At 34.5% G+C, this 15,871-nt stretch overlaps 1 protein-coding gene across 2 annotated transcripts in view; it reads left to right on the top strand.

The window, feature by feature from the left end:
* Positions 1-3,419: 3,419 nt before the first annotated feature.
* Positions 3,420-15,871, top strand: part of LOC115920715 (ADAMTS-like protein 1) — a 57,086-nt gene continuing 44,634 nt past the window's right edge. Inside the window, exons 1-2 of one of the 2 annotated variants that reach the window (XM_030977215.1) lie at positions 3,420-3,861; positions 4,288-4,290. In XM_030977215.1, coding sequence (XP_030833075.1) covers positions 3,775-3,861; positions 4,288-4,290 — 90 coding nt within the window. In that variant the 5' untranslated portion in view covers positions 3,420-3,774. The remainder of the gene's footprint in view (positions 3,862-4,287; positions 4,291-15,871) is intronic. The other variant, XM_030977216.1, reaches the window with a different exon arrangement.

Here is a 15,871-nt window from a genome sequence, read left to right as displayed (position 1 = left end):
TGATCCCACACTTTATAATTGTTACAAGTAACTTTAAATGCTTACTTGGAGATGACTGTTTTCTGAGGTACATGTATGTCAATATAGATTGCTATAGAAAAGAATGATGGAAAATAAGAAAGTTATGAATCATGGAAGTTGAATTAAAAAAATGCCATGAATCTTCTTTTCCTACTATTCCTTTGCTCTTCTCATATTTCCTTAGTTAATTATTTTCATCTATCTTTGTTGTCCTTCATTTAAGTCTTGTCTTTTTATCATCTATCTATTTTGATTTCTGGTTCTTAATTCTTTTCCCAACTTTTTAATGTATTTTGTGCGTTAGCCCTTCTTGCCTCTTCTGTCTCCATTTTTTTTTCTTCTCTCTTCTAATGAAGGAATATAAAGCAAATTTAAAAGACAACAGACAGACTTTATGACAGAGATGAATTATATATGGTTCTGTTGAAATATTTATAGACCCTACTCCTTAAAGTGTACCGATTGCCTTGGTTAATTGGTATTCTATAGGTTAATGGCTAAGGTGTATGAAGAAACTTAAGGACAACATAAAACCCACGCTTGATCCCAAGTCCGACTTGGGTACTCTGTGTTGACTAGTCTACACAACAAGTCATTTTTATGTGTAATGAAAATGTATTAAACCTCTTTGTAGAAATAATATTCAAAACTCATATTTTGAATACAGTAGAGTAACATAATAATAATAATAATAGCCTAATAGTCCACTCCAAATTTTTTATTAACCCGAAACGGAAATTCTTTTTGCCCAATTGATCGTGAGCCCGGCAGCCACTGAGCAGCGCCAGATCGACGTTGCTCTTGTTGAACGCCAAACAAGGTAGCAACAACTCCCATCTTTTAACGTCTTTTGGTATGACGCGGCCGGGGTTCGAACCCACGACCTCCCGGTTGTGAGGCGGACGCTCTACTGACTGAGCCAACACTCCGGTTGGAACACTTAATGGAACACTTACTTACATATCGTGTTTGGTTGATTGGTACATTTTAAATTTACAGCATGTTGATGTCAGAATCCATCATAACAGTAAGACTCACTCAATTTTATATACTGTTTTCACATACCTGTTTACTTATTCTATACGTCTGTCCAAAGTCTTCTCTTCTATTTCTTCTAATGTGTTGGAAAAGTTTTTGAAAAATGTATTTATAACAAAAAGAAGTATTTGTTCATTGTTCAATTAAGCAATCTTGCCCATTCAAATTAGACTTTGTAGATATGATATGAAAACAGATATACACCCCTGTACTGCGGATAATTGAATCTTTATTTATTCTAATAATAATAATAATAATAATAATGAAAGTTATTTGTATAGCGCATATCACTCACATAAAGAAAGTCCCTATGCACTTAGAAAAGAAGGATGTCAAACAACTGCCCCTTTGATTTGGCTGTGAAGTATGAAGAAATGTTTCAAATTGATTTGCATTTATGATTATGTTCAGTCTCATTGCTGTTACTTATTTTTCCATTATCTTTTCAATACGTCTTTCAGATGGTGACGTTAAAGGTTGGTCTCCAGACGTTAATAATCATATCTGATTGATACACGTCTGTAAAAACTCAATTTCACACAATTACAATCAATTCTAATCATGTTTCCAATACATGTTTTACTGCCAAAGTTTTGCCAAAGTTTGGCTGGCCTCTGAATTGTTTTGAAGGTTCTTTGTTGCTTGGTAATGAAATAAAAATTTATGTGAAGCCATATGGATAATTTCAAGTGAAGATCATGTTTCTTTTCTTGATCACTGTTAGTGCTATGCTGAACTATCACTTGGCCTTAAGTGGGGTAACTATTGATTTTTCTCTCTATAAACAATACAATGCCTATAGTTTTGGTCAGGCCCCAAATAACTTTTGGTCAGATTTCTTTGATTTGTCATTGATCTATAGCTACATACTTACAAGTCTAGACTGCTGTAGAGGTTTCCTGTCTTTATATGGAAGTATTAAAGGGATCCGGTAACTTTGTCTTAGATCCTTTAAAAATAATCCTTGATTTAGCTCATGCTGCGATGATACTTATAAACCTTTAGGTCAGTCAGGAACTCCATGACTTTTACAAGCCGATCGCCTGTCTGATTATCAAGATATTAATGATTGGAATAACAAATTTTTAAAACCGTTCGCCCTACAGTCTATTGGGGAAAACGAGTATGGTAAAACCGGTCACTCAAAGATTTTTTACTTTTTTGAGGCACTTCTTGATCATTTTGAAGCACGATTTTTTTAGGGCTTCAATATTACACCATATCACCATATCTCAGATTTAACATTGTTAAACGATCCCTTTAAACAAGGGAGAAGACTGACCTTGAAGATCATTGTGATTTGAGAAGTATATCATAACTTCAAGCTGGCAAAATCTTGAACAAGTGAGGACCCCCTCCCCCTGCTTGTAGTTACCACACTTACCTGAAGATCTGTCCTGGCTTGTAACTTCTACAGAGTGTCATGGGAACCTCACTGCTGTTAGTTTGCTATATCCCTGGCAGTCCTTGTTTGTTTCAAATTGATGTTTTTATTTACACCCTCAAATCATTTGAAATCATGGACAGGAAATCTATGTATCTGGCACATGTCTCTCTTGACCAAATAGAACAGTACGAAGACCTACTCATCAAGGGCGTGTTTATGCTTAACTTTTTCTGGCCAGAATCAGGCATCTGTTACGCGTTTAGTTTAAAACACGGTTGCGTCCTTTCTCACTTTTGTAGAATCACCGAAAAACGGCGATCACGATCTGTGATCATAAACTCACAAAAAGATGTGTTTACAATTTGTAAACGTGTTTAAATGGGGTCAACGCACTGACCTCTAGTGGGTCTACGTAGCATGCACAGTGCAGGTTTGCGAATCCAGCTGCTAGGCCAATTAAGGCCCCCAGGGAGAATTGCCTGGAGGAGCCAGAGAAGTGAGCATAAACAGTACACCGTGGAACTGCGATTACGATGAGCGTTACAAATCGCTCATTCTGCCTTCAAAATTTAAGCTTAAACGCACCCCAAGTGTCATACCACTTTCCATTTTTTATCCCAGAACTTGAATATACATTTACAGTCAAACTTTTTCTTAGCGGCCACCTCTCTCTAAAGGCCACCTGTCTACAGTGGTCACCCGTATTGTCTCCCACTAGTAGGACGAAATATGTAAAAACAGGTCTAATTCTATCTTTTAACAGTGTGTTCTTCAGGAAGTTTTTTTGGCTCTCTTTTTGTATAAAGGAGTCTGTATATTGAGACTAGTCGATGAAGCGGTTTGTGTGTACATTGATCAGATCTAGGTCAACACAGAGAGCTCACTGACTGGCTGATTGAGATAGAGTGGGCCGTCCTTAGCTCGGCTCGGCAGTCCATCCTACCCATAGCGGTGGTTAGTCTCTAGAGCTCTCTTCATCAGCCATGTTAGTGTGGAGTTGAAGCAGTTAGTGCCATGCCGCTTCTCATTTCATCTGGTGTTAATCCACTTCTATCATCTTCTCAAAGCTAAGCATAGGCTGGATATAATTCATTCACATTTGGATTCAGTTTTTTATTCTCTGCTACCAGGAAGATAAAATATGTGATATTTGCTGCATCATTTAATTTTGTTATTTGATTGTATGATGGGATTATGTGAGTGAGTGCAAACTTGAGATGAGGATCGAGGATGTAACCAGACTTGGAATACTTCATCTCTAGCAGGACATTACAAGCTGAGCTGATCATACTCAAATATATTTATTGAACTGTCTTACATCTCAAAGAATGGAGAGAATTTGTTGGAAAGCTTGGATGTGTGTTTTTCTTGGACTCCAAGTATGTTGTGGATATGGAGCCTTCATAGACTACAAGGTAGGTTCTTATCTTTTACATACATGTAATGCTCTTCAGAAATAAAACCCAGCTCTGCTGTATATTTCCAGATAGATAGCAATATAACACAAATTGACAAGAAATATACAATTGAAAATTAGTTTAAAAGGTCAAGTGTTTTGGGTCTGCTTGGTCACCCCCTTAATGGCAAGGGAGGGATTGTTGATTCTCTCAAGCTTTTAAGTTATTTGTAACAAATGAAAGTCACTTTATATCAACATTTAATTAAGGTGCTGCTCATAATATTTTGCGAAGATTTTGTTAACTGTTTTTTTTTCTGAAACACCCTATCATGTTCTGACATAACGTAGGATTCTTGTTCTCATCTGCATTGGAATTCTCTTCCTCAAAGCTCATAAAGAAAATATCACAGTATTACTTAACCCAATGCCTCTGGGACAGCAGGCAGTCCCTGTGTAAATCTTACAGGAATGAAAGAAGTCATGTGCCAATGAGTTAATACCAGATCATTTTATACCTGGATATATGATCTGTCTGTAGAGACTTTTGACAATTTTCAACTCACTTTTTTCACTCTTTAGTATTTTTAATGACCTTTGCGACTTAAGAAGAGAGGCCCGCACTATAAACAACATAAAATTTCATTAATGTAATTATTGTTTTTTTAACTTAAATACTCTGGATTTCTTTTGGATTGGATAGGTATGAATGTAAACGATCTAGGATTTATTTTATCCCAGGATTTGAAGTGCATGTGCCATGTAGTAATACAAACTTGATCTCAATTGGGAGGGTATGAAAGGGTTGTTTATACATCTCAGAATATGGAGTGATTGGGAATTCCCAAATGAGAACACTGAATTTAAATTGTAAAATAAAATTCTGTGGTTGGATATATACATGTATGCTCATATTATCCAACTTCTTTTGGTACTCTTCTAGTCTCTAGTGCTTCTAGGGTTATGTGCCCAAAATGATGATCTATTAAGTCATGTACATGAACCAAGAAATAATTTTTAAAAACCAAATCAATGACTAGATTGACAAGTGGAATAATTGACTTTATTCTCTTACTCTTAGATGATATTACTTCATCATCAATTATATGACCACAGCCTTTTGTGATATTGGTCATTGTTTCACCAGTTTTGGATCTTAGTGGTTGGCATAAATATTCCAATCAATTATTCATGAGAGAAGTAGTATTTCAGTGAAGATGAAGGCACTCCCATGCTTGCAGGGGTATGTGAGCTAGCTTCCATTGCTTTTACCAAGGAGTTAATTAGTTTTAAGGACTCATTGGTTTTACAAGCTAATAAAGCTTAATAGCATGATTTGTGATGTACTCTGTCAAGCTTTGACTGCTGAGAGTTTGGCCTTTTTGTGCGCTGATAATTTTGCTGTAAACTTTCAGATCTGCATTCATAATGCAAGAATATATATATATATATATTTTTTTTTATTTCTTGGAGGGGGGGGGGGGGTGCATGGCAATCTAACAATTTTTCATGAAACAAAGCTAATAATTGATTTAATCCATTATTTGCTACATGTCTCATGGATTCTGTATCAAATCAAGAAGTGTGTACTCGAGAGCTGTCGCCTCTGATCTTCTTGATTACTGTAATGATCTCATTAGGTGTTTTTCTTCTTCAGTGCATGGAGCCTTGGGGGTTGAACTGCTAGTTCTTTTATTGTAACATTCAATATTGGTTTAGGAGGGAGCAAGGACCAGCTAAGTGGATCATTGTCAATGTATGTTTATAAAGGATCATGTTCCAACTTACATACAATGGCATGGCCCACCTCTTCTCAGCCACTATGGGCTCTTTCACACCAGAAGAAAAGATTAAAAATCCACATGATGACCTTATTCATATAATGACAGAGGTGCTTTAAATTAATACACACAGGATAACAATCTTATACAACTTCAAGAGTATTTTATCCTTTAAGGAAGCATGTGTAGGAGGGAATCATGCAGCTCTGTAATTTTTTTCTCAGACCTCATTATTGAAGGTGCTGTAATTATGCATTTTGCTATATGAAATTAATACAATTAATTGGTCTACATTTGCTGCAGTCTATTCTCAAGAATTGTTTCAGTCATCACTAAATTTCATCAGTGTAAGCCTTTATACTGACTTTTTGACCATATATTAATGTTGCCTAAAACATATTCTTAGTTTTGTTTATGTATTATTATTATAATTATCATTATTTAGTAGTAGTACTCTCTAAAAAAAATTGAGTGATCACGGACGTCACTCCTCTGGAGAGTGAAAATGTAGTGAAAATAGAGTGAACATTCACTCTTTTCTTCTTAGAGAGCACTCTAAAATCAATTGATTTTCACTCCTAAACAAGTGATCACAGACGTCACTCCCAAGAAAGTGAAAATAGAATGAAAATTCACTCTTTTTTTTTAAAGAGGGTAGTATTATAATTATTGATATTATTATCATTATCATCATCATCAACATCAACATCAATATCAATATCAATATCAATATCAACATCAACATCAACATCAACATCAACATCAACATCAACATCAACATCATCAACATCAACATCATCATCATCATCAACATCAACATCATCATCAATATCAACATCAACATCAACATCATCATCAACATCAACATCATCATCATCATCATCATTCATCATCATCATCAACATCAACATCATCATCAATATCAACATCAACATCAACATCATCATCAACATCAACATCAACATCATCATCATCATCATCATTCATCATCATCATCATCATCATCAACATCAACATCAACATCATCATCATCATCATCATCATTAATCTTCATCGTCATCATCATCAACTATATTTAGTGTGGTTAATGGTAGACTTAAGATTCTTCCATTACTCATTCATTCTGTTGCATTGCGAGGCAATAATGAATGATATAATAGGAATTAAACTTGAGATGGTCAGAATGTTGCTATATAAGGCAAAACAAATTAATCATATCATATCAAATAAAATCATATCAAATCATCAAATATAATCATATTTATTGGAAAAGAATCCATAATTTTGAATAATCTACATGATACAAGTACATACAAAAGAAGAATAGAAATAGGTTACAAATGAATAATTGGAAATTCATTGAGTATTCTAGTAATCAATAACCATGAGCATATTGGAGTTTATGCCAAGAGGTTTCAGGGGTAGTTGTGTGGGAGAAACTATTTTCCCCTCTAATTCCTTTCCTTGTAGTGGATGAAGTTCAAATTCCCTCTCTTTTATTCCAGTCTGTAATGAGTAAAGGATAGCACTGCAAATATTATCTCCAGCAACAGGATGGGGGAGTTTTGCAAATATTTGACATTTTTCATCAATTGGCTAGAGATCATTATTCATCTTGAGAAGCCTTCTTTTATCATTTCAAGTTTCCAAAGCAAATCTTACTTCTTAAGATCTGCTCTAGGGGTATTTCTATTTCTTTGATAAGTGTTTATCCATAGTAAATTGTAGAGATGTATATGTACACAATATTGACATACATCGTATGGTTATCGATGGCACAATTCTGCAAAACGGATTCATCTTTAGACAAAGAAGTGCTTTTTTACCAGACCAACAATCTTTGATATCTGAGGCTACTATACTGAAAGAATGTGTTCATATTTCTAGGAATTCATGATATTGACCAATAATAATCTGTTTACCTGCAAATCGTATATTTTAAAGGTTCCTATTTTGTGTAAATCTTGAAAGATAATACCATTAGACTGTGTCTACAGGAAAAGCCTCTCGACTAGATAGTAGGGCTAGAGAAATTCATAAACAGCAATTTGTATTGACAAGCATTCTTATTTGTTTTCGTATGTGGTTTCAAGAAAAGCGACTTCTAGGAATCCAACCTACGTGTGTCTGCTCGTCTCCACGCCATTAAGCTTGTTTGGTATAATGAATCAAATAAGAACATTTGACTGCTGCAAGCATCCTCCTCCATTAGCTAAAACTCATATCTCTCATGATGACTGCAAATCTTATATGGGGTAAACAAGGAATGAAAACGAATTTGGAATAGGCCTATAATTTTTATTAGCAACAGTTTAGGTAAATAAGATGATATTTATCAGATTTATACATACAATAAATGTAATGAGTACAGCATTTAATTGTTTTAGAATTAAGAAGAAGAAGAAAAAAACCCTTAGCTTTTGTATTTCTACATGTCAGGATGAGTTCAAGCGGAAGTCCATGGCTACATGTTGGTTGCTTTAAAGAGAACCTAGAAGTAACATATCCAAATGAAGAAGAATAAAAGAGGATTTATATATATATATATATTTTGTTTTTTTTATTCAAGAAGATCAGACAAGGCAATTTTATATGATTTCATTTGAGATGGATCTTCTCTCCATTACATTTTGTTGTCGATGAAAATTTAGTAGAAAATAAAAAAAAATACAAGTTTCCATTATTTAATGGATTGATTGAGAGAACTCTTTATAAAATAATTGTGTACCTCTTGTAAGTTATAATAGTACAGTCAATTTATGCATGGTAATTATTACAAAATATATTTCAACATCTTGCCCAACAAAGCACACCTTACACAATCTATGGTTGGATTGCCCTTTAAAACTTTGCTTGTTTAGAATATGTCTTCTTGTTTAGACTTTTGTTTCCTGCTATAAATCTTTCTCTCGACTCAGAGTCTACTATAAACTTTGGCTGAAATATTTTAGACGGGAGTGAATATTGGAGAGAGGTTTATCCTTGGATGTTCACAAGTTTAAGATTGATATCTATTATGATTAAAGACATACAACATAATTGTTAAATCAATGATTTAATGGAGCATGAAGTAAAATAATTAAACTAAAATATACAATAGGCTTGTTTAACTGTGATAAGCTTAACCACTGACTGCTTTCCTTATCACTTTTTGGATTCATCATTGATTGGTGTCTGATTGTTTAAAAGATAGCCTGTGGCCCTGTGCAACCCCTGATGAAAATCTGAGAATAATTCTTGTGTCATAGTTATTTTGATACTGTTTCATATGAGATAGAGTCTTCAGATTAGACTACTCACATATTAACCACAACTTTTATTGAGTTATCATGCCTTGTATGTACTTGTCAAAGTCAACATGTCATCTGGTACTTACTAGCTCAACTGAAGCATGATCAAGATTTGAGAAGGTAATCATAAAATACTAAAACTGGAGGAGAAATTGAAAATATGGGTTCAATATGTTCATTTCTCAGTCTTCGACATCTCATATTGAGCCCCCGTGACAGAGTCCATTTATACCTACAAGACAAACATGTGAAATATGACAAGTGGTTGGCCTTCAGCACCACTTGAGCGCTGTGGTAGAACTGCTTGCATTCCAGACATACCATTCACACCTGTAATTCACTGCAAACACGCATCATGTTCACATTCATACTTACACAAACATGTAGACATTACTTAATATCAATGATGATATTAATACATGACAAGGAATTGAACACCATGCATAAAAGGTCACTTGAATGGAACCAGGTAAATAAGAGAAATTAGATAAATATTTTTTTTGAAGTATTTATCTGTCGCTGAAGATGCTGAATAATATATTTTGCTGTTGTTTTTATTCATCATTTGAAAACTTACAGCATGGATAGGATTTTAGAATAGATAAATGCATGATACAGCCATCCTGACAATTCAATTTTTCATCTGGCTTCAAATGTCAAAAACTCTATGTATTTTCAACCGGGAAAATGATTTAGTTCACCAGGCAGTCTGTATCACATGTTGAACCATTACAAATATTATTGTCTCGTTTGACGTTTATTTCTAATTTGAAATAGGATTTATTAAAGTATTTTAACTCTTTGAAACGAGGTCGGCACCTTTTACTGTAAATGCCAATGGTTTGAAAAGATTTATTTACGTCAAAGAGATACTACTGGGCTAATACAGGAGTATTCACGAGTATTCGTTGATGTTTATTGCAGCATTACAAAGATTCAAAGTCATAAAGCTGCTTCATAAATAAATAATGTTGGTATTATGAGCCGTATAATTCATATATGATTGGATGAGTTCTGTGATGTTTTGTGTGAAGCAGGAGGCAATTACGGAGTTGGCCTTGAGCAAACAATGATATCAGTATTGATATTGTTGTTGAAAACAGATTTGATCTGCGCCAAGATGAATGAAAACCGATATCTGGTAGGAATTAGGGTGATTGAGAGGAAGACTTTGACTCATCTTACACCAGAGAGACATGTTTAATTTCCATTTGTTGGTTGTAGAAAATATTCACTGCTCAAACAGATTTCTAGTACTACTCCTTGTTCAGGCTAATTTAGGATCCTGTTACAGAAAAACAGCTTTTCATGGCGCCATTGCAATACAATTGACTACGGAAATCATGGCCTAAACAGGACAAGAAGTTTTCTAGCTTTATCTTACAAATCTCTTCATGTTGTAGTCTAATTTTATGATTTGGGTTCAGTTTTGGTCAGGTTGGAAAGGTGTGTTAATTTTCTTGGCTCGTTTTGCTCGTTGTTCAGCAACCTAACACACACACACAGTCAGAAATGGGAAAGTTTTGCAAGTCACTTGCACCCAAACAGCAGTGAAAAAAATACACGGGGGCTCGGGGCGAATTAGCCCCCGAAATGCCCAAAAGAGCCCCCGAAATGCCCAAAAGAGTCCCCATAAATTTGCATAGAGTTCAATGCAAAACAAATTTTAGAATGTTATATTCATGCAGGCAAGCTTGAAAAGTAGCCCCCGAAAAATAAATATTAATTTTTTCCCTGCCAAACAGAATAGTTTGGGATTAAGTTTAATAGAACCCACCTTTTCGAATGATGAACAAACATATACAGCAGAAATGTGAAGAAATTCTTAAATCAAGAGGTAATGTTAAACAAGGTAATATCTATCAAATATCACGCATCACTTCAGTACGATTTCATGAACCAACAACGATCATTAAAATGATATAAATTAAAAGGTGATAAGGTGATAGCAATTTTTATAATTTCAAATATATTTTGCTTGAGTGGTTAGAGTTTTTGTTATTATTTTTTTTAAAATCTAAATTTTTGTCATGACTGTTTTGGTAATCGTTAGAACTGCCCTATTACCACTTTGGTTATTATGATTATTTTTTATATCCTAATATTCATTTTTCATTATCCAATATCCATACATTATTCACTTAGATAATGTATGTGGTTAAGAAATGACAGCTTTATTTGTCTACTGGAAGCAGTGAGACTCAATAGGCCTCAACAGGCTGGTGAAGGTTGCATTGAGCACTAATGCACCAAATCATGTCATTGAAAGAGCATGTAGTAATAGATATGGATGGGAGTCATTATGTCATTAATTGCTATGGCCCATTGCCTCTAACTGCTCCCCAAGTACATGCCATTCTTGGTTTATATCATTCACAGTGAGCCCATTCTTTGCACGGAGGCCCTATTCACACACAAAAACTGATCTCATGTCTAAAAATGTGACATAAGGGCTATTTACACAGCCCATTTACACATCCCAAAGACCAGTAGTTGCTAACTTGCTATACACTATGTGAGAAAAATAAAAAAGTTTTTTTAATTGCAGTGTAAATGCAGCTATATTTAATCTTACTTTAGGAGACGGAAAAGTATAATGAGCTGAATAAGTCAATTAGTTAGTGATTTTTAACAGGGAATCAAGTTGGAAATTGTACAAAGTTATAAAGTATAAGATACAAAATAAATAATATTGCCTCATTGTAGCAGACAGTTAAAGTGACCTCCGTATGATAACATGCAGAGAGTATTAACAAGGAAAGTTCTCTGATGTTTTGATCATATCATTACAAGTACCGGTACATAACTATTATGTTACTTTACTTGTTATTCTTTAGTATTAGTCCTAATACATGTATACAATGAAGGCCTGAGCTTTTCTGTATATATCTTTGTGATAGTATGTTATCATTCCTTTTCACTTCAGTCTTTCTGGGTCTATCATGAATGATTGAGGTTGACAATTATTAACAATAAACAATCTTTTTTATTTCAGTATTGTGAATATCAATATGTACATGTATGATTTAGCATGGGACCTTATGACATTCCTATCAAACAGATTTGAATGTATGCTCTTTTTAAAGATAAGCTTGAGTTCTTGTAATGATATGAATAAATTCTCACAGAATCCAACAAAACTTACACTGAATATTCAAGATCACAAATAAACGACCTGTGCGAAACGATTTTGGTAGAAAATGTATAGGGGTCGAGTAATGACTGTAGAAAGATAAGGAAATCAATGTAATTTAGGCCAAGCACCATGTGAGAGTTGAGGTTTTATATTGAAGAAGATTTTCAGCAAGTTTTTGTGAGGTTGTTTTTATTTGACTGGTTCAAACAATCAATCTACTGCAGGATAAACAATCCAGAATGAATTATAGCCATGTTCTCTCGATATACGATGCCCATGCCAGAGCTCAAGATTAGCTTTAATTGTGGATATCAGTCATAGTTGATACCAGCAGAGGGTTATTAGATGGAGTAGGCTGTGAATGTGAATAGTGCATTAGGCATGGTAGTGATATGGAGAGAGAGAGTATGTTACATGATGTAAGTTATGATAGCCTTATTTTACTGGAGCTCAACATAGAGCTTAGAGGCCTTTCTCACGAACAAGATTATTTGATTACACTGCATATGCTCTGATGACAATTGGCGCGAAGTCAATATTAATAACACAATGTGACCTCCTAACTTTAAACCTTGATCCAAATACTATGTTTAATGCTAATCCCTAAAGCTAATCACATTCGTAACCTTACCCTTTCCCTGTCCTTATTCTAACCCTAAACCTATTCCTAAATAATTCCCTTCTCCTAACTTAAATCCCAATCACAACCTGAACGTACGAAATTAAAAGCCTAGAGCAAATGTTGGATAACTGATATGATGATGCAAAGAAAACATATTTGTCACAAAAGAGCAAAGTTTGTTTATTCAACTTCAACCCTGCGTTTTATTACCGGTATATATCCTTATAATTATAATGAGCAGCTCTATACTAGATACAGCATTGTTGTAGTGTGAACATACAGCCCATCATTCAGTGCAGGATAAAGGATAGATGTAGTGTTAAAACAAAGACATCTATGATCTAGTCATCTAGTATCAGCTCTTTACTAGATACAGAATAGCTGTAGTGTGAACACACATCCTATCACTCAGTGCAGGATACAGGATACAAGATAAGTATAGTGTGAACACACATCCAGACACTCTAAAACCAGTAGCAGCTCTATACTAGATACAGAATAGCTGTAGTGTGAACACACATCCTATCACTCAGTGCTGGGTAAGTGTAGTGTGAACACAAATCTAATCACACTAAAACCAGTAGCAGCTGTATACTCGATACAGAAAAGCTGTAATGTGAACACACATCCAGACACTCTAAAAACCAGTGGCAGCTCTATAATAGATACAGGATAGGCATAGTGTAAACACTAAACACACATCGTGTTACTTTATAACCAGTAGCAGCTCTATACTAGATACAGGATGGATGTAGTATGAACACATATTGAATTATTTTTAACAAATAACAGCTTTGTTGCATATATTGTCAGCAATCATTTCTATTATGTACTAAATGGTCGAAGAATGATAAGAAATATTGCATGATATAATGGAAAAGGGAGAATTAAGAATATAACTTTGAGAATAAAGCTTGTGCAAAAAGAATTATTGCGTCTTTCACGTTTTGAAGGGCATCTTGTTTAGAGTGAGATTTTCTGGTTGGGTTGATATGAGATGGATGCATAACTAACTCTGCATTGACAGTGTTGGAATGATGATGTCATTGTCAGTTCAATCAACTTTGAAAGTGATCTTCAACAGTAACCTGACAAATCGTTTGCTGAAGGAGCAAAACAGATCCCATATTAAGAAAACACAAACAAAATACAAACCACAAAAACATACAAACAAACAGCAACAAAAACAGCTCGTGAGACAATTTGTCTTTCCAGGAGTCGAGACACTGGGTTAAATTCTTCAGCCTTGTTCAGATATGACACATCAAACTGCAGCTCTTTTTTGAATTATCAAGATTAAGTGTTATAAAATAATAATAATATTTAATTTTTATATAGCGCTTAATACAAATGACTCTAAGCGCTTTACAAATATACTATTACCCTGGTCATTGGATTCAGTGCTTGCCCGCACACACTGTGTGCACAATCTCCACTCCCTGGGGAGCATTCCAGCCGGGCGTTACTTGACGCTCACAAACTTATCATGCTTCTCATTTCTGTATCTTGTAACACCGAGCTGAGTGAATATGTGGAAGATCTTTGTTGCCTACAGTTGCCATTTATTTATTAAAAAACGTGCTACCTTCTTGCTGCTTCATATCTGACCCAGCCTTAAAGGTAATACAAAGTTTTGGGAAAAGTTGAAAATTGGAAGGATAGTGATTCTTTATAATTTTGATATATTTGGATGGCCTTCTGGATGTATTATAAGCACTAGATAATTTAGCCCCTGAAACAGTTCTGCTTTCGAGAAAAATTGAATATAAAAATTTACCCGTGCTCCCGGTAAATTTTGATAAATTTCAAATAGCGCCTACGGCCGTAAAATCTCCGAATATGTAGTTGTGATATATAATTTCTGAACGGGAATGGCTAATCGGTTGATTTTAGTCAATAACAGTTGTTTTATAGCTTAATTAATATATTGACCTTGAGAGGGAGCTATACAACATAAAGAGTTTATTATTTAATTAATTAATTAGTTTATTAATTTATTTCATAACTTTAGAGTCGATTTCAACCGCGACAACGATCACTGAATATTGTAGGACCGCATATGCTTCCAATATGTTTCATGTGAACCAAATTCATGACCCCATACCAAAACTTTGTATTACCTTTAATGGATACTGTATTTTTTAAATATTTGCCACTCCATACCCAGGAGAAAAATGGGGAACTAGTATCCCTTGTGATAGACATTGCTATATATGCCTCACGGTGACCATACAGTAGGAATACTTCCCAGGGAGTGGAAATGATACACACTGTGTGCGTGAATGAATCTGATGACCTTGTTGATAAGTAATATCTGTTAAGCACTATTGAGACGATCTTCCCTATTACTGGCAAGAGCTATATAACTTCAGATTTATTATTTATTGTTACCTTTGACAGCAGGTGATAGATGCACAGGTGATAAATGCTGCTCATAGGTGTGTAAGTACCTGCCTTGCTCATTCAACACCTCACACCTGATTATAATCTGGTTCAGTGATATTAGCCAACACCCATTCTATATACTTGATTGACACTTGGCATCAGCTCTAGCTTCTGACCTCAAAAGCCAAACAACTTGTCGTTGGTCAAATTTCTGGCATTACATTTAATTTTCAAATATGTGAGAGTACCTACTAGAAGAAGGCAATGGATAATTATTTTCTGAAACCTAAAAAATGCTTTCAATGCTGAACAGATGATATTTCAACATCTTTGATTTCTTTATTTGAATTTAAAAAGTCTCTGTTTCAAACATTCATATATAAATTTAATCTTTTTAAAGTAAATAGATATAAATGCAAAAAGGCTTGTTTTTAGCTCAGCTTAGTCCCATCTTAGTATGACATAAAAACATGCGTGAGTTTCATTTAACTATAAATTCTTTTAAATTCTTTTACTATAGAATCATCAGATTCAGTCTTAATGACTCAATCAAATATCCAGCATAAATTTGTTTATTGCTATCACCAGGCAAACAATGAACCTTGCTGATTGAAACCATATCAGTGTCAGCCAGTTTTACAGCAAAATCTTGTAGCAAAAAGACTAAACTGTTTTGGGAAAAAATATCTTTAAAGTGCGAAAAATAGCAGATTTTAAGATCACATGATACTGTAAGAGAACATCATATACAGCATGACCTAGCTAACAATTTGAGGTTCATATGGAATTACATTCGTGATGTCCTCCACCTCTTC

Source organism: Strongylocentrotus purpuratus, unplaced genomic scaffold (assembly GCF_000002235.5).
Source record: "Strongylocentrotus purpuratus isolate Spur 01 unplaced genomic scaffold, Spur_5.0 spur5_scaffold_9, whole genome shotgun sequence".
Classification (NCBI taxonomy): domain Eukaryota; kingdom Metazoa; phylum Echinodermata; class Echinoidea; order Camarodonta; family Strongylocentrotidae; genus Strongylocentrotus; species Strongylocentrotus purpuratus.
The sequence above is the reverse complement of the archived record's forward strand: the minus strand, read 5'-3'. Positions and strand labels throughout refer to the sequence as shown.